This window comes from Lobosporangium transversale, assembly GCF_002105155.1.
Source record: "Lobosporangium transversale strain NRRL 3116 chromosome Unknown BCR41scaffold_1, whole genome shotgun sequence".
NCBI classification, from domain to species: Eukaryota; Fungi; Mortierellomycota; class Mortierellomycetes; order Mortierellales; family Mortierellaceae; genus Lobosporangium; species Lobosporangium transversale.
The window spans coordinates 1,576,690-1,593,043 of NW_019028979.1; the positions used below are offsets into that span (position 1 = coordinate 1,576,690).

Below are 16,354 nucleotides of genomic sequence, written 5' to 3' on the forward strand. Positions count from 1 at the left end.
AGTTTTCTATATATATTTCGTATTTTTTTTTTCTTCAGGCACCATTGCTAATGATTATAGCTATGATCAAAAAAGTAAACAAAGCTTAGCTACAAGGATGATGGCATTAGCACTATTCATTTGATAATGCCATTTTCAAAGGTATTCTAATAAGAACTATTAGGATATAGAAAACAACTGATTTATTTATTCCACGGTGAACGAATTTGAGATTAATAACATTTTAAAACAGAAAAGCCGTTTGCAACCGTCCACATGCAGGCAAAAAAAAGGTAACCCGCGGTGATAAATGGGATACAAAAACTGAAGGGGTGGTAAATCACTTCTGTTTGTCGCCTATTTCAGCATTATGCAAAAGGAATCGCAATCAGATGAAGAAAAAAGAAGGAAAAAAAGAGGAGCATTTCCAGATAGGAAATTTGTCGTAGAAAGCTAATGAGCTTTCAAATGAGCATTTTGTTATCATTTCTAACCAGAGTTGATAAGAGGACAAAGGTTATTACGACTTGACCTTCAGACCTTCATTCTTTATTTTATTTTTTATTTTGTGGATTAGAAAAGACGCAAGTAACAACATTCCCAATCCCCAGCCCCATTTTGTTGACTGCCGAATATGGATTAAATTTCTTTCAAACCATGGCGTGGAGGAAAGATCTTGAAGCAAAATCAAAAAGAGCAATGATTAACAACATTAGTGGCAGAGTAATCTCTAAAGTGTTCGCCTTTTCTCATACTGTTACTTCGCAGACGCGCTTACAATCTGAATAGTGGCCAAAGAATACGATTATTTGTTCTTTTAGTATATTCACCCATAACTATCTTACAAACATTCCAGTTTTCCTCGAACCTAATGAAGTACTCACTATTCAGGCTAGATCATCACCTTGCATTGTTATGACTCTACCTACACCTTTTTTTTTTTTTTTTTTTTTTTTTACTAATGCCTGATCTATCAGTCTCCAAAAGTACTAACCTTACAGCCTGATCTTGATCCCTGCTCATGCTCTTCCTTTGTATCCAACCTACCATCTACTCAGCTCTCCCCCTCTGTCTCTCTGCTTCTCCTCTTCCTTTTTGCTTGCATTCTCTTTAACTGTCTTTTTTTTTTACTTTTCTATTTCTGAAGGCCCTATCTACGACTATTCTCTAGTTTATATCTTTTTTTCTCCCTCTTGTTCCCTTCTTCTCCTTCTCTTCCTTTTCTCTCTTTTCTCGATAATTTCTTCTCGGCATCACATTAATATATCTGACCTCACTTGCAACGCTAGTTTACTAATTATATATACATTTTTATCTATCTCCAGTCCTTTATCTCGCTCCAACTCGATCGTTCCAATCGCCATCATTATCGTTATCACTAACCTCATGTCTTTAACTATTTTACATACATACTTGACAACTATATAAACGAGAAACAGAAAAAAGCACACCATGGGAAACGTTTATTCAATCATATTATGCGATCGGGATCTACATCATCTTCCAGATGACATCTATAAACATCATAAACATGTCACGAAGCTGCTGCTTCGTCGAAACAATATAGCAGAGATCCCACAAGAGATTAAAATCTTGACCAATTTAGTGGAATTGAGTTTAAGAGACAACTTACTGACGTCTGTGCCACCGGAGGTAAAATAAAATAGAGTAGTCGGGATTAGGATCGTTGGGCTGTCAATCACAATCTGAATGTAACGTGTACAGCGCACGGATGACGCGTTCATGCAGTATTTGCGCGACTTTGTTTTTAAAATCTCCCTGTCAATCAGATACATACGTCTGTGTGAGCATCAACCAATTTGCTGGGATCACCAAGTTGCATGGAGAGTCATTGACTGGAGTGATAGCTATGGATTGACAGACATACGGATAGAGATTAAAGACAGACAAAAAAAAACTGACGTTGTCTGTTGTGGTGGGATTGTTCTATCATCTAGTTAGCCTGTCTGAGGTTACTTCAAAAATTGTCTCTTGCAAATAATCGGATCCAAGAACCGCCCGAACCTATCGCTACATTCAGTCACCTCACATGGCTCTCTCTCGCCAGCAACACGTAAGGATAGAGAAAGCTTGGAAGAGTATTCAATCGCTTTATTTTATTTTATTTTATTTTATTTTATTTTTTTTTCTTTTGCAAATGAGAAATAATGTATCAAGTTTATTATATTGTGCGTGTTAACTTGTATACGCATACTTGTGGATGCATTTAATGTTTACTATCCTATCGATACTATTTTGCCCTTTAGACTTACAAGTCTCCCGGACTCATTCTCTAAGCTGCAAAAGTTGACTTCACTGGATCTTCAACGGAACCGGTTTAGCACTATCCCGGAATGTATATTCAACATGCAGTCTCTCAACATTCTACTGCTACAGAAGAACCGAATTACAGTAATTTCCCCCAAAATCGGTCGGTGTACACAGTTAGTGTCCTTGAATCTATCTTACAATCGAATTCAACATTTGCCCATTGAGATGATAGACTGTAGAGACTTGCAGCACTTGCTCTTGAGCGTTAACAATATCCAAAACTTGCCTGCCGAGTTATGTGAAGCTTGGGAGAATCTTTTGAATCTGGATTTACACACCAATGATCTAAGGACTTTGCCTGACCAACTTGGATGCATGAAGTCCCTGCGCCGTCTAAATTTGGCTATCAATAAGATTATAGAAATCCCTACTACCATAGGGCAGCTCCAGCTACTCGAGTGGTTAAACTTGAATGACAACAAGCTGGAGACTTTACCTGAGTCAATGCAGAGCATGCAATCGCTCGTCAAGATGGGTATTGTACAAAACAGACTGCGAACACTACCGGCTGCTTTGGCCAAACTCAATTCGCTATACAAACTGGATTGCCGAAGAAACAATATTGAGTGCTTGCCAAGTATATACAAGGATATGCAGGGAATTCACAGTCTACTCCTAGAAGAAAACCCACTAACAGTCAAGTATGGGATCTCTTATTTCAGTCAGCAGCCACCTTCATTGCTCGAGCTAGCTTCAAGAGCGGTCCTGGAGCTATGCCATCCACAAAGAGAATATGTCTTACCCCCGAGCCTTGTTCATTCGCCTTCGACCTCCGCCCCACAGGGGTCTCAGGATCTTGGGGATGGCTCAGGGACGGGGATTGTGCAATTGATACCCCTTATAGCGGACCTAGGCATGACAAGGTCATCGACAATGCCGACAGCCACCTCTATGTTACATTCTACAACGCCTCAAAAAAGTCGCTATAACTTCTTCAGCCGGACCTGCTCCGTTGTTCATCCGCAACCACAGCCCAAACCAGCACGCACCTCTACAATTCCGTCATCGCGCTCAACTGAATCACCGTCCTCAACTTCTTCATCATCTACATCGTCATCTTCAACGTCTTCGGATTCGTCTTTCCCCTCGTCTTTTATGCTTTCTTCTCATCCTCCTGCCTCCACCTCGATCCCTGAACATAATTACCAAGTGGCTGGGCATGCTTTTTCAGAGAGTAGCTCTGGCAAAATGAAGCGGCTTAAATCCTCACCTCGGGTCCTTCGATCATCTTCCTTATTCTGGAGGTCTTCTAGAAGCCAACAGGAAAGAGCACGGCAGGTAGATCAAGGTACACCGCCCCCTTCTACAATACAGCAGCAGCTTTCTATGCAGATGCAGATGTCTATACCCGGCCGTAGTAGCTCCATTCTTACATTTCATTCGACTGTCAACGCTGGGGTCCCCAAGATCACCTCAAGAAGGAAGGCACGCCCCATCAAGATGGACCGCCTCCTCGACCAGGAAACATCGCCTTTACCTATTGCTTTGATCGATCGATTATCGAGGCCGATGACTCTATGCGACTACTGTTCTCGCCGGATGTGTACCTCTGGATGGATTGATTTTCTCGAGCCTGCTATTGTGGGTAGTTCCAGAATGATTACCCCAGTCCGTTATCGGATGTGTTCACTTCAATGCATCCGACAACAACATCGAGAAAGCTTTGGAGTGGAGCTGACAGAACTGTTTGAGACTGCTGATTTTCATGTGGAGGCAAATGGGGATATTGTGGGGTTAAGGCCGATTGTTCCAGGTGAATTGGATGGCTACATGATCGAGGCTGTACAGGAGGCCGCGGATACTGCAGGCATTTCCATTGTGCATCTGTTTGAGCAGCAACAGCAGCAGCAGGAAGGTGCAGAAGCGGGGAACCATACTTTTATATTACCTCATGATAACATGCCAGCGAGCAGCTCAATCGCCGATTTTCACCAGATAAACCGACCTAATAGCTCGATCCTTCATTCACAAAGGCAGAGGCATATGCGGCCAACTCTAGGCTCTTCATCTATATTTCGTCAAACGGCAGCCCGATCTCGCCCTTCACTACCGCCTCCGATTATACCAGTTGAAATCCAAGTCGATTCACAGGGGCAGCTTCGCAGGGTTGTGTACCGCCAAAATAGGGATAGACACAGTGGTAGCAACAGTAACAATGAAGGAACTCGTAGGCGGTTACTGGACACCTTCCGATCATTTGGGAGCCAAGTAGCAGGGCAAGGAGGTATTGCCAATGGAGTAGGAGGCGGGGCTGGTGTTTTTGCAGCAGCAGGATTAGGGCAGCACTCTAATGCAAATGGTGGTGGGTACCGTGCCGCAGATACAGCAGCCATGAGCACCGGGGGAGGGGCTACGAGAGTTGCGGGAGAAGTAATGAATGTTACAACATTTGCAGTGGAGTTGGAGAGGTTTTGAATGTCCAAATATATTTCCAGATAGCTTTGCCACTAAAAAGTGACATGTGACTGGCTCTTGATCAAAACAATGCTTTGACAAATGAAAGTACTTTAACCTCATATTCTCTATAGTTATACCAAAGCAATGGAAACATGGCTTCCCAGGCAAACATCAAAGACATGAATGAATGTAATTCAAAGGGGACAACGACCAGAACGAACCATAAAAAATATACTTCACCATTTTCTCAGTTTGACATCTCGTCGACTGATGTACTCGATACTATTGAAAAAAAGCATTGCCCAACATGCAACAAGAATGTTCGCTACTTTTGCAACAAGTGTCTCAACCTAGTGAACTGTCCCAAGGGGTCTGTTCCGCAGTTGAAGCTCCCTATTAAGATTGATGTAATCAAACATGAGCAGGAAAGAGATGGGAAATCTACAGCGTTACATGCCAAAATATTAGCACCACAGGATGTTGAGGTGTATGGGTGGAAAAGTATGCCAAAATATGAGGACGTAGATCGACTGTTGCTACTATTCCCAAGCCCGGTAAGTATCTCTCTCTTTTTTTCTCTCTCACCTTTTTTTTATATGCTAATATAGCCCTCTTTTTTTTTCTGATCCATTTCAGGATGCCAAGCGTCTGTCCGAGATTGATCCTGCTTCGTTCGACAAACTAGTAGTGATTGATGGAACTTGGGACCAGGCAAACAAAATGTCTAAGAGCAATAGCCCGTTATTACGGATGAAGCGAGGTAAATGATGTCATCATGCAATGTTTGAATGTTTGTTATAAGCTTTCATGAGGCCACCGTACGTTCTACAATATCAGGATACGACTCACAGAAATGATCACATGCTTCCCATCTTCTCTCTTTTGTCAAATACGATTTGAATTTGATGTAGTGACTATTGCACCACACGAAACGTTGTTCTGGAGGCATCAGAGGAAAGCAGATGACCATTTAGCAACGATTGAGGCGATCTATTACTTTTTGCGGGAATACCATGAGACTTATCTCTCAGATGTACCTGAACCCATCATGTCATCAGGATCATCAAATCAAGCTTCATTAGCGTCAGGAACAACGAAAGTGATAGATGAGTCTTCAAGCACTGATTCAGCAGTATCTACTCCACAAGATTCGTGGACTTCAGTTTCTTTAGATCAGGATGCTGTCGCAGACAAAACCATTACTCCACACAAGGAATGGATTGAGTCTAAGAAATTGGGTCCGTATACGAATCAATTTGATGATATGTTGTGGTTTTATAAGTACTTTTACGAGTTAATTCAGAGGACATATCGGGAACGAACTGATGGCCGTGAATTTACCATGAAGCATAAAGCAGGGTATATTCGGTATAATGAAGAAGTCAAAGAAAATGGAGATAAAGAAAGAAGCGAGACTAGTAATAACACTAATAGTCATAGAGAGGATAGTGAAGAGAAAGGTGGATCAACAGAGATCCCAGCAACAGCTTCAGTTGCAACGCTATCTACTGAATGAGAATCAAACAATGCAATAAAGAAATCACCTGCAAGGGCTGCATAAATTACATTAAAGGCTCGAGTGGGAGTGCGTATATAAAAAAATAATGTTTCGGAAATGAAAGTGTGAGATAGTCTCCATTTTGTGCCCTTCCGAAGAGTTTAGAGCGTTTGGGCTAATTAGACAAAAGAGTGTTTAAAAGGGTTTATTTAGCTTGTGAAAAAATCGCTCCCTTTTTTTTGTAAATGTAATTGTTAATGTAAATTAAAAAAAAAAAAAAAAAAAAAAAAAAAAAAACCACAGCCCTTTACGAGAGCTCCAAATGCATTTTTGGTGCTTGCTGGCCAAGTTTGGCATATCCGTCAAATAGCTAGAAACTAAAGAGTTGAACCAGTGGTGATTTGGGATTATGTACAAGTTGCCGGATCGGATATTGATCTTGTTTTTATGACACGTGCTTGATGTAATAAAAAAGAAAAAAAGTTAAATTTAATTGCCAGATGGAGGGTCATCATACACTCGGATTGAAATAGACTCTGATAAATTGCGGGCTTGACTGATTTAAACTAGTTTGATTTTTTTACTGTCTTCTCCTTGAAAAAAAAAAAAAAAAAAAAAACTTTCTTTACCATTGTTCCTTCTGTTTGGATTCTTAGTTGATTACAACTTCACCTTGCACATTCTTCGCCTCGCCAATTCCTCGCATTGCATTGTCATTGTCATTGCATTGCACTCAACACTACAACAATGCCTACAATTCTTAACAACGGTCATGGTCACTCTGCTGACATTGCTATTGACGCCAGCTTACTTACTGTACCAGCAAGTTTCGATTCTACGCCAACTGGTTGTCACCACTCTATAGACCACCCCGGATTTACGTCCGAGGACGTACCTCTACTGTCTCACTCACCCTCACTCTCAATGTCCCCTCCACGCACGCCGATGTTTCCACCGTCAACACCCTGTTTAGATACCCCCTCTCAATCCCCTGCTCTCTCCGCAGCTACAACCATATCCACATCAACATCTACATCTTTTTCAGAAGATGAGCATGCAACTAAAATCGAACCATCAGTAGAATCTCCATCACAACTACCAAAATACAATGGAAAGGAGTCTTCCTCTATCTCTATTATAGCAGCAGAAAGTTTATCTTTTTCATTAGCGACCCATCCTGCAGTAGTTTATGCATCCGAGCGACTTTCTGACCAAGACTACACTTCAAAGCTCCATACCGTCAAAGTTTTCGATTTTGATCATACATTGTTTCGGTCTCCACTGCCGAATCCTGCACTCTGGGATCCATCGTTTCTAGGGATCTTGACTTCTTGGAACTACTGTGGTACAGGGTGGTGGCACAATCCAGGCACACTGGAGCTTGGACCGGAGGTGGAGGCAACTTGCTGGGAAGGATGGTGGAATGAAGAAATTGTAAGTGTTTTTCCTACTTTCCCCCCCTTTATTCATTTTCGATGATTTCATATGACAGAAAAATGATGCGTCTCAAGACGAAAATTCAGGTTCAAAATGAAGACATGAAGTACTTTGGCGGAAATTGGCATCCCTCCTTTTAGGCGCCGTCATCTTTAATTCAGTCCAAATGTTTTTGATACATATTTTGTGGTGATTATGGATACATTTAAAGAGATGAAGTAAAACATACGCAACTCATAAGGAGTGCATACAAGATGAATGTTTTTTTTTCTATTTTTTATTTATTTTTGGGCTCATCTGTGTCTGTGCTGTGCATCAACGCGATCTTGGAATGACAACACTATCGGGATGCAGACACTGACCCTTTAATTTTCCCCTATTACATATTTTTTCTTGTAGGTCAGGGAAGTTCGCAAGTCATCGGAAGATCCAGGATGTTTGACGGTTCTCCTGACTGGAAGAAATGGACCCACATTTGGAGAGAAGCTCGTTGAAATGGTTGGGCGTAAGGGACTGGATTTTGATCTTATCGCAATTAAGCCTACGACTGTCGCACGAATAGAGAGCAAACTCGCATCTGTACCTACCAATGGGGGTCCTCAATCCGTGGAACGATACCTCAAAGTCCATACGTTTAACACAAAACATGAGTTTCTGTATAACCTATTATTCGAATACCCCAGCATTCGATCTATGTTCCTCTGGGACGATCGTCCTTGTCAGGTCGCAAAGTTTCGTCAAGTTGGGCAAGAATGGCTAGAAAAAAAGCTCTTGGATAACTTTGACATCACAGTCGTGCAGGAACCTCTGTTGTTCATGGATCCGCAGCGTGAGATCGATTTAGTACTGGCTATGGTTGAGGCTAACAATCAGCAAGTTGACATTGAAGTATCTGGAGGACCATTCCTAGTCCCGGGCGTTGGTGCTATTCCCAAGACGAGGCCTGAATTGGAGGGCCTGAACATCTGGGATCCATATGAGACATATGTTCCACAAATTAGACGCAAGATTGAGCTCACCGATATTGTAAGGTACACAGGCATCATGTTTTCAGCTACTGTACAAAGTATCATGAAACAGATGCTCGGTATTCAAGAATACTCTAATGGATATCCATCAACAGCGGTAATAGAGTGTCCTCAATGGATTAAGCGGCCAAGTATGCTTCGAGGACAGGATTTAAGCAAGTGGGTTGTACCTGATGATTTACATGTCACCTTATGTCTCGGATCTGCTAGTAAAGAGCACCTGGAGTCAGTTGGTGGACTGAATGCGACTGTATTGGTGGAGGTAGAGGCGCTCGGTGAGTTTGAAGGACGAGTATGGGCTTTAAAAGTAAAAGAGTTTAATACCGATGAGGAAAGCAATGTGGACACACGTCAACTCCAGATTATAGCGCCAAATGGACAAATTTACTCGAGTCTCGATGCATTGCGCACAGCATATGCATCATATGAATCAGCAGGAGACGAGCTATACCCGCAAGTTGACCTAAAGCACCTTGGTCATCTTGTTTCAGTACATGAATCTACACCACACATCACCATGGCCTACGACCGACTCAATGGGACACGTGCGGTTGACTCTGGAAGGATCATAGAGTGGGAGCCTTTGGAGAATGCATCGCTTTCAGATAATGGATCAACACGCTATCCTTACCGATTGGTGTTTGTGGGTACGATTGGTGAGAAGAAGCTGCTCGGGATGAAGACGCCGAAGGCATCTGATCAACATATTCCTAAAGCCGAAGTCAGTGTTGCCAACATCATCAAGAGTTTAACAGGAGATAAGCAGATTTCTGGAAAGGAGCTCGGAGAGATGGTCCGCTGTGTCAAGGAAGATATGGAACGACTTTCGGTCGAAAATCGACTCGAGAATGAAGAACGAATTGCGATCATAGCACAGGAAATCTGTGATCGAGTCGAGACCAAGAAGTGTGCAGCAGTACAACACCATGGCGCTCGGTAGATAGCACTGACATGGCTAAACGACTACCATTGTACTTTAGATGACTAAATAAACTATTTAATGATTGTTTTTTCTAATGCTATTCATGGCGATATTTGAAGTTGCTCGAAATTCAGATTTGCTAAACTGACTTTTAAGCATAAATAAGTACCCTGTTTGGAGAAATCGGAGACGATGGCATCCATGTAAAAGTAAAGTCTCCTAAATAAAAAGGGAGTCCAGAACGCCTTATTTCAGGCTCTCCGCATACTGCCTTTAAAAATGCTTCATAGGTAGTAGTTGAGTGGTCGAATACCCATCCTTAAGTGGAAAGCTGAACAAAGATCTCATTATCGTCAATGCTTTTAATCATAAGCAACCTTGATAGATCATTGATTTCTTTACACAAATGTTACTATAGAGGATGCAACTTGAAACAATTTTGTTTGGTTGTAAGCGGCTGCATCGCTAAATCTGGCACGACCGACAAGGATTCGTGTGAATGAAGTATCTCAGCCATCAAAGTACGCGTTTAGGTTGATGTTCAGGCGACCTTTCAATTCTCTTATATTTGGCCAATTGTTTATGGTCCATGTCGTATCCTCTGGTTGTATATGCTGATGCTTATCGCGCGTGAACACTAACTTCTCCAGGTCCTTCAGGCTAGCTAGTTCATCTAGGCCAACCCTTCGCTGTAAGTCCAGTGCGTGTTGCTTCATTTGAGCTATGCCATGTTGCCAGGCTAAGAGAGCGTAGTTGGATCAAATTGGCTAGCTGTCTGAACACAATGCGCTGTTTCTCCATGCCTTCTGTGGCCCCTTGATCGGCATCAGCCTTGAGATAGATGTCCAGGTCAGCCAATTTGGTGCTGACCCATTCTGCACCACCGACAATTCCTGTCATCGTGATTTCAGGTCCTATCAGTTGCTTCAGGCATGGTCAACTAGATAAGATTACTTGCACAATATCATTCGTCTTGAAGGCATGTACTGTACAGTCACCCGAAATAAATTATTGAAATTAAGAATATTTATTTACATTTTTTGAATAATCTGGGCAAACAGCTCATATGCAGCATACACAAAGACTTTATCAATCAACATGAAAGTTCGTAATTTTATCGAAAAGGCTATTGTGGTTATTTACTGAAGTTCTTGGGGTATATTAATTGACTAAGAGAAGTACTACGCGGGTTCAATAACCAGTGTACCTTCCTTTGGCCCCCTTCACCTCTATCAACCTTTCTGGCATGGAGTTAACAAGGATAGCCAGCTCCGCTTGTGGCAACTTGTCCCACTCCTCAACCAGAGCCGCTCCGAGGCTAGCGAGATCTCTTGGCCCTTTGGTGCGTCTATCAAGTGCAACCGCGAGAAGTGACCACACGTGCTCAATGGAGTTTAAATCTGGAGAGCATGCAGGCCAGTCTGGAATCCTTGAGATGTTGTTATTTTCGTGCCATTCCCTTGCAACTTTGCATGTATGGACTGGTGCATTATCTTCCATGAGAATACCATCCTCCACCTCAGCCATAAACCTGGCTAGCTCACATTTATACACATCTTCCACGAAAGATGGTCCATCCCTACGCCCTCGTTGAAATATAACCAACCGGGACCTTCTGGTCGCTGTAATCGCTCCCCAGGCCATTAGGGATGTCCTACCACTCTTGAAAGTAGGCGCAACGCAACCGTAGTCGTACTTTTCCTGTGCTGTGCGCCAAACTCTTATTTTACGAAAGTGCGCACCAACTTCAAAGGATGACTCGTCAGACCAAACTACCCGACTCCAATCTTCTATAGACCATTTTTTATATTTTTTGACAAACTTCAGCCGCCTCTCTATGTGCTCTGCGCTTAAGAATGGTTTAGGGACAGCAACCCGGCTGAAAATGCCTAAGAAATGCAGCTCCTTTTCAACTGTCCTCTTACTCACTTTTTTGGGCAATAAGTTGGTGATCTCCTGAAGAGTAACCCTCCTTTCTCTCTTACTATTGCGCACAATGCTTCTGATGTCGCGAGCACTCAGTAGTTTTGGACGTCCTGGGGTTTGGGCGCGAGCACTGGTTCCTCTTTCATGATATACCTTGATAATGTGATAAACTGTTGATAGATTCACGCCGCGTTTCAATGCGATATCCACGCCTTTCAGGCCTGCGAGATGCATTTCGATGATGATGCTTTTAGCCTCGATATCCAGGTTTTTTTGGCATGATGGTTATTTCAAATTGTTAATATATGGATAATGGGAAAGGGAGATATTGAAGACAATTGCTTTTTATCGCGTAGACCATTTTGAATTTTATTATCTCAATAATTTATTTCGCGTGACTGTAGATGTTTCGCATCCCTGTAATAACAGGTACTAGCATCCTAATGTAAATTATTCAAAATACATTTATTCTTCTGCAATGCTTCGCCGACAGAAGGGGGAAATCATCCAGCAACAGTGATCTTTCCCCATGTGGCCTGATGAGCGTTTTGTAAAAAGCTTTGGAAACAAGGATACACTGCAGGAGATCTTTTTTATCCAAGTAGTCGCCAACAAGCGCGATGATTTCTGCAATATCCAGGGGTTGTATAATGCTGTTCATGACAGTCAAGATGATGTGGAATGGTTTTTGGAGAAGTCTTTACCCTATTTCTGTGCTCAAAGCGCGCGCCAGACGCGTCGTCAGTCCGAGTAGCTCCTATGGAATACACATCATCAGATGCGACATGAGCTAGAATCATATGTACAATTCTCTTATTGACAAAAAATGACCAAATCTTCCTTGGGTACGGTCTGTGGACCCCTCATCCTTTTCCTCACATACCTCCTTGCCTCCTACACTCTTTAGTTAAAAACCAATGCCCCTTACTCAATAGCTTGCATGAATCTCCGAGCTATGTCGCCAAAAAGCGATTTTATTTAAAAAAGAAAAAAGAAAAAGACGCGAGCTGAATAATAACTGCATGCTCTGCCCATATATGCTGTGCCTCGAAAATGGCGCGCTCGATGCGTTATATTCATATAGCTTTAGAAATATATTTAATGAAAGCCATGTTCATTGTATAAGAGTTATGTCATTGCGAGTAAAAATATTGTCAATCAACACAGCGATAGCTGGATCCACATTTACGCAGCCGTTTACCCTCAGTAGGTGTGGCCAGTTCTCGGTGATCCACTTCGCTTCTTCCACCCCTATTTGCTGACGATGCTCATTATTAAATCCCAAGTTTCTCAGATCCTTTAAGTCAGCCAGCATATTCAGACCTGACTTTAATGTCAGGTTTAATGTTTTAATATTACCATCTAGCTTTACCGCTCCAGTCAAGTTAAGGCTCTGGAGTTTCGTCAGTTTGCCTAGACGGTCAAACACGGTGCGCTGCTTCGCTTCGCCATACCCTCCTCACTCTCCATGTCAATATCATCAGCTGCGCGATAGACGGCCGGATCTCTTAGTTCGGAACAGACCCATTCCAGCCCTTCAACAATCTCTGTCGCCGTAATTCCGCCTGATTCCAGCATAGTGAGATGTCCACAGCTAGACAAGATTAGCTGGATTGATCCATCAGATTTAGACGTGAATGTATTTATGCTCAACCTCTCAAGCGTATCACAGAGCCTAATTCCTCCGCCTAATGGTCCTCTGGGTTTGATTAATTCGATGAGACAGAGAGTTCCAAACTTATTACCCATCGCATATAGCTCTCGAAGCTGATTCATCTTTCTCAAAAGAGTCGCGAAGATCTTGTCCTTACAAAAGAGAAGAGGAGTATATAATGATTCCACATGTGACAATAACCAAGGATATTGTGTTAACGTCTTGCAGAAAATAGTAGCGCCATCCTGTCCAAGGCTGTTGATCTTGATACTTGAACCAAAAAACGTGAAGGATCTCAACTTTGGACGGCTTCGAACCAATATCGCCAAACTGTGGGCCGCAGAATATGGGAAAGTACCAGATATTTCAACATCCTTGAGATTCAATTCATGAAGGCTTGTCAAAGTGATAGCAGAAGGTGGACTGGAACTGGGGCTGGGAGTCAATGGATCACCAGAAGTATCGGTGTTTATTTCAAGACCTCCAATCAGGCTTGCGACAGGCCATTGAGGAATGACCACATCACTTAAATCAAGTTGGTTGCATACTCGGAGAAACAGGCCAATTTCCTTGGCGGACAGTAAAACGGCAAATTCTGAGTTTCTTCAGATGTGAACATTGAAGTATCGCGTTATAGAAATTTCTGGCTTTTGGACGCGAAGGATCAAAGCCAAAATTGATATGACACTCTTGAAGCGAGGAACTGTGGGTAATTATCAACTCGGAAAAGCCATGCTGAACATCCTCAAAGTGTTGTAATATCGTAGGCATGGTTTTCAGCTTTCGGAGCTGGATAAATCCACGTAAGAACAAAATATCTTTTAGACAATGCCTTGAAACGAAAGTTCCTCAACGTAATGCTTATGCTTCTCAAGTGCCTGATTGTCTGGGAGAAGCATGTAACCCAGAGATCTGATGTTGACAGCTCTCCAGATATACTCGATAAATATGGCATGGAAGCCTTGGAAACATGCACACAGGACACGAGGTCAACTCGGTCCAGATAAGAGACTATGCTGTCAAGCACCCGAGGGATGCCGAATGGATACAATTGCATGTCAAGGAATGGAATGAAAGGAATTGAAAAGATGTGTCTTTCTGTCGGGATGTGATTAAAAATACTGCAACTGAAATCTTTGACCATCAGCGTGCTTTATTGTCATTTGGGCGATCCGATTCAGTCAGGCGAAGTATGCACAGCCCAATTTGCTCGACCATGATCGCGATATCTAGTTCCAAGCAACTCTTGCTCCACATTTGTGATCAACACATAGTTTTTTATTTCGAATCATGTCTCAGTATAACCACTAACTGCCCATCATTCAAGTAAAGATACGAGCACCCAGGTTCTGAGGTCTAAATACAACGGAGGCAGCGTAAAGGTCTTAGACACACATAAGCGACGAAAGGAGCCTGTTTGAGCAAGATATGAGGTTATTTATGCTAAGGGAATGTCGAGTGGATGAATTACTTTTTGTAAAAGGCAAAGGAAATGGAGTAATTCATGTTCGTCTAAATGCATATTAAATTTATTATTTACAATAAATAGTATCTGACTACATGGAAGAGATTGTGGATCTTCTGACAGAAGGTGCTTGGAAGCTTTGTACACTGGCTCGAACGATGCTTGCACGGGGATGAAATGAATAAGGTCGGGGCACATGGTATGCTTGCATAATATTGTCGCTGAAAATGACACTACTGGAGTCGAGATTTGATATCTCTGAGTCACTCTCCGCTCCCTTCTTGCTGTCGCAGCTAGTGCGATCCGACTGGGCCGTAGCAGCCATGGCAAACGCAAACGGAGCGGCAACAACATTTTGCTGCTGCTGCTGTTGTGGAATTACATCTTGCTGCACTGCTGCAAACGTATTCAATGGAGAGAGGGAGGGTGAAGATGACGGAGAAGACGACGGAGAAGACGACGGAGAATTAGCAGGAGAAGTTCTGTAGGATGGAGGCGCGGCTCTATAGGATGGAAGAGCAGGAGAAGATGCAGCCAAGGTATTGGGGGTGAGGTAGGTCATATTCTGTGAATGTTGCTGCGATGGCAGTGGTGGCAATGGCGACTCTGTAGGCGTGGCAGACTCAAAGGAGACGGATCGAGGGCAAGCAGGGCTGTAAGGCCGAGGTAAGGCACCATGCGCATTCAGAGTAGACATACTCGCAGAAGCCATTTCTATCCTATACGTTGGCATCGGACCGTTGTTATTGTTATTGTTGCTATCACCATTGTCCTCATTGCTAGGCGTGAGACTGGAGATGCGAATGGGCTTGTCGGAGCGGGAGTCTTGCCGTCTACGTCTAGCACTATATATTACTGCGCTTGCAACCAAAGCGATGAGGCAGAGCGCACCAAACACACCACCAAGAATGGCGCCGAGGTGAGGACTTTTTTCACTCTCTGTTAAGCTCGCTGGATCGGAGGCAAGAGGGTTGGAAGGAGCATGCGATTGGGATGAAGTGGGCCTAGATGGCTGTCTGGGAGTTTTTGTCGAAGCTGTTGGTACCAACTGAGATTGAGATACGAAGGATGTACTCCAAGTATTGGTCTTGATGTTATATACAATTGTGTTATTGACTGGATGCGCTGAGTTGGAGTTCATACCCCCCCAGGCGATGAACTGATCGTTTGAGAATGCACACGCAGGCTGTCCACGCTCGCTGCCAGCAGCGACATCGGGACCCTTGGTCCACTCCATTGTCGTGACATCCAAAATGTAGATGTCCCTCATGGTTGAAGCCTTGCCTTTGGCAAATCCTCCAAAAAGGATCATCTTTGCGCCGTTGTAGGCTGGGACGAGACAGCCTCCTATCCGTGGTGGAGGGATGGTACCCTTAGCTAAGGGAGTAAGATCCTCCCAGCCACTTGTAGTACTAAAGGAATAAAAGTTCAGATAATCGAGCTTTCCTGTTACGCCTGTGGTCCCTCCGATCAACAACATAGCCTTTAGAGCTGGGGTCCACGCAAGCATGTAGTCAGTCGTGTCTACTAATCTTGGCTCCATCATGATCAAGTCAGCCGTCTTGGCTGCCAAATGAACACCAAGCATTGAGGTCCTACCGGTCGCAACATCATACTGGCCATTGGGGATGTATACCACCCCTGAGTCTGGATCTGTTGCTGCTGCAGGAACATTGAACATCATCAGATTATTCTCCACTGGTTTCCATAAGGTCCA

At 43.1% G+C, this 16,354-nt stretch overlaps 4 protein-coding genes across 4 annotated transcripts; 3 read left to right on the forward strand and 1 right to left on the reverse strand.

Moving 5' to 3' along the window:
* Nucleotides 1-1,431: 1,431 nt before the first annotated feature.
* BCR41DRAFT_298378 (hypothetical protein) lies at nt 1,432-2,943 on the forward strand (the record flags this gene model as incomplete). Its single annotated transcript, XM_022020491.1, has 4 exons — nt 1,432-1,632; nt 1,938-2,053; nt 2,247-2,416; nt 2,555-2,943. Coding segments are annotated over 4 exons (876 nt in total), but the record flags the coding sequence as incomplete, so codon positions are not given.
* Nucleotides 2,944-4,886: 1,943 nt separating this feature from the next.
* BCR41DRAFT_297847 (DTW domain-domain-containing protein) lies at nt 4,887-6,223 on the forward strand (the record flags this gene model as incomplete). The annotated part of the gene is made up of 4 exons (XM_022020463.1): nt 4,887-5,261; nt 5,344-5,467; nt 5,619-5,740; nt 5,939-6,223. The coding sequence occupies 4 exons, from the start codon at nt 4,887-4,889 to the stop codon at nt 6,221-6,223; spliced, it is 906 nt and encodes a 301-aa protein (XP_021886743.1).
* Nucleotides 6,224-6,824: 601 nt separating this feature from the next.
* Nucleotides 6,825-9,655, forward strand: BCR41DRAFT_418142 (hypothetical protein). Its single transcript, XM_022029589.1, has 2 exons — nt 6,825-7,639; nt 8,042-9,655. Exons 1-2 carry the CDS (start codon nt 6,953-6,955, stop codon nt 9,608-9,610), a joined length of 2,256 nt encoding a protein of 751 aa, XP_021886744.1. The 5' UTR covers nt 6,825-6,952; the 3' UTR covers nt 9,611-9,655.
* Nucleotides 9,656-14,727: 5,072 nt separating this feature from the next.
* Nucleotides 14,728-16,230, reverse strand: BCR41DRAFT_344498 (hypothetical protein; the record flags this gene model as incomplete). The annotated part of the gene is made up of 1 exon (XM_022022524.1): nt 14,728-16,230. The coding sequence occupies exon 1, from the start codon at nt 16,223-16,225 to the stop codon at nt 14,729-14,731; it is 1,497 nt and encodes a 498-aa protein (XP_021886745.1). The 5' UTR covers nt 16,226-16,230.
* Nucleotides 16,231-16,354: the final 124 nt, after the last annotated feature.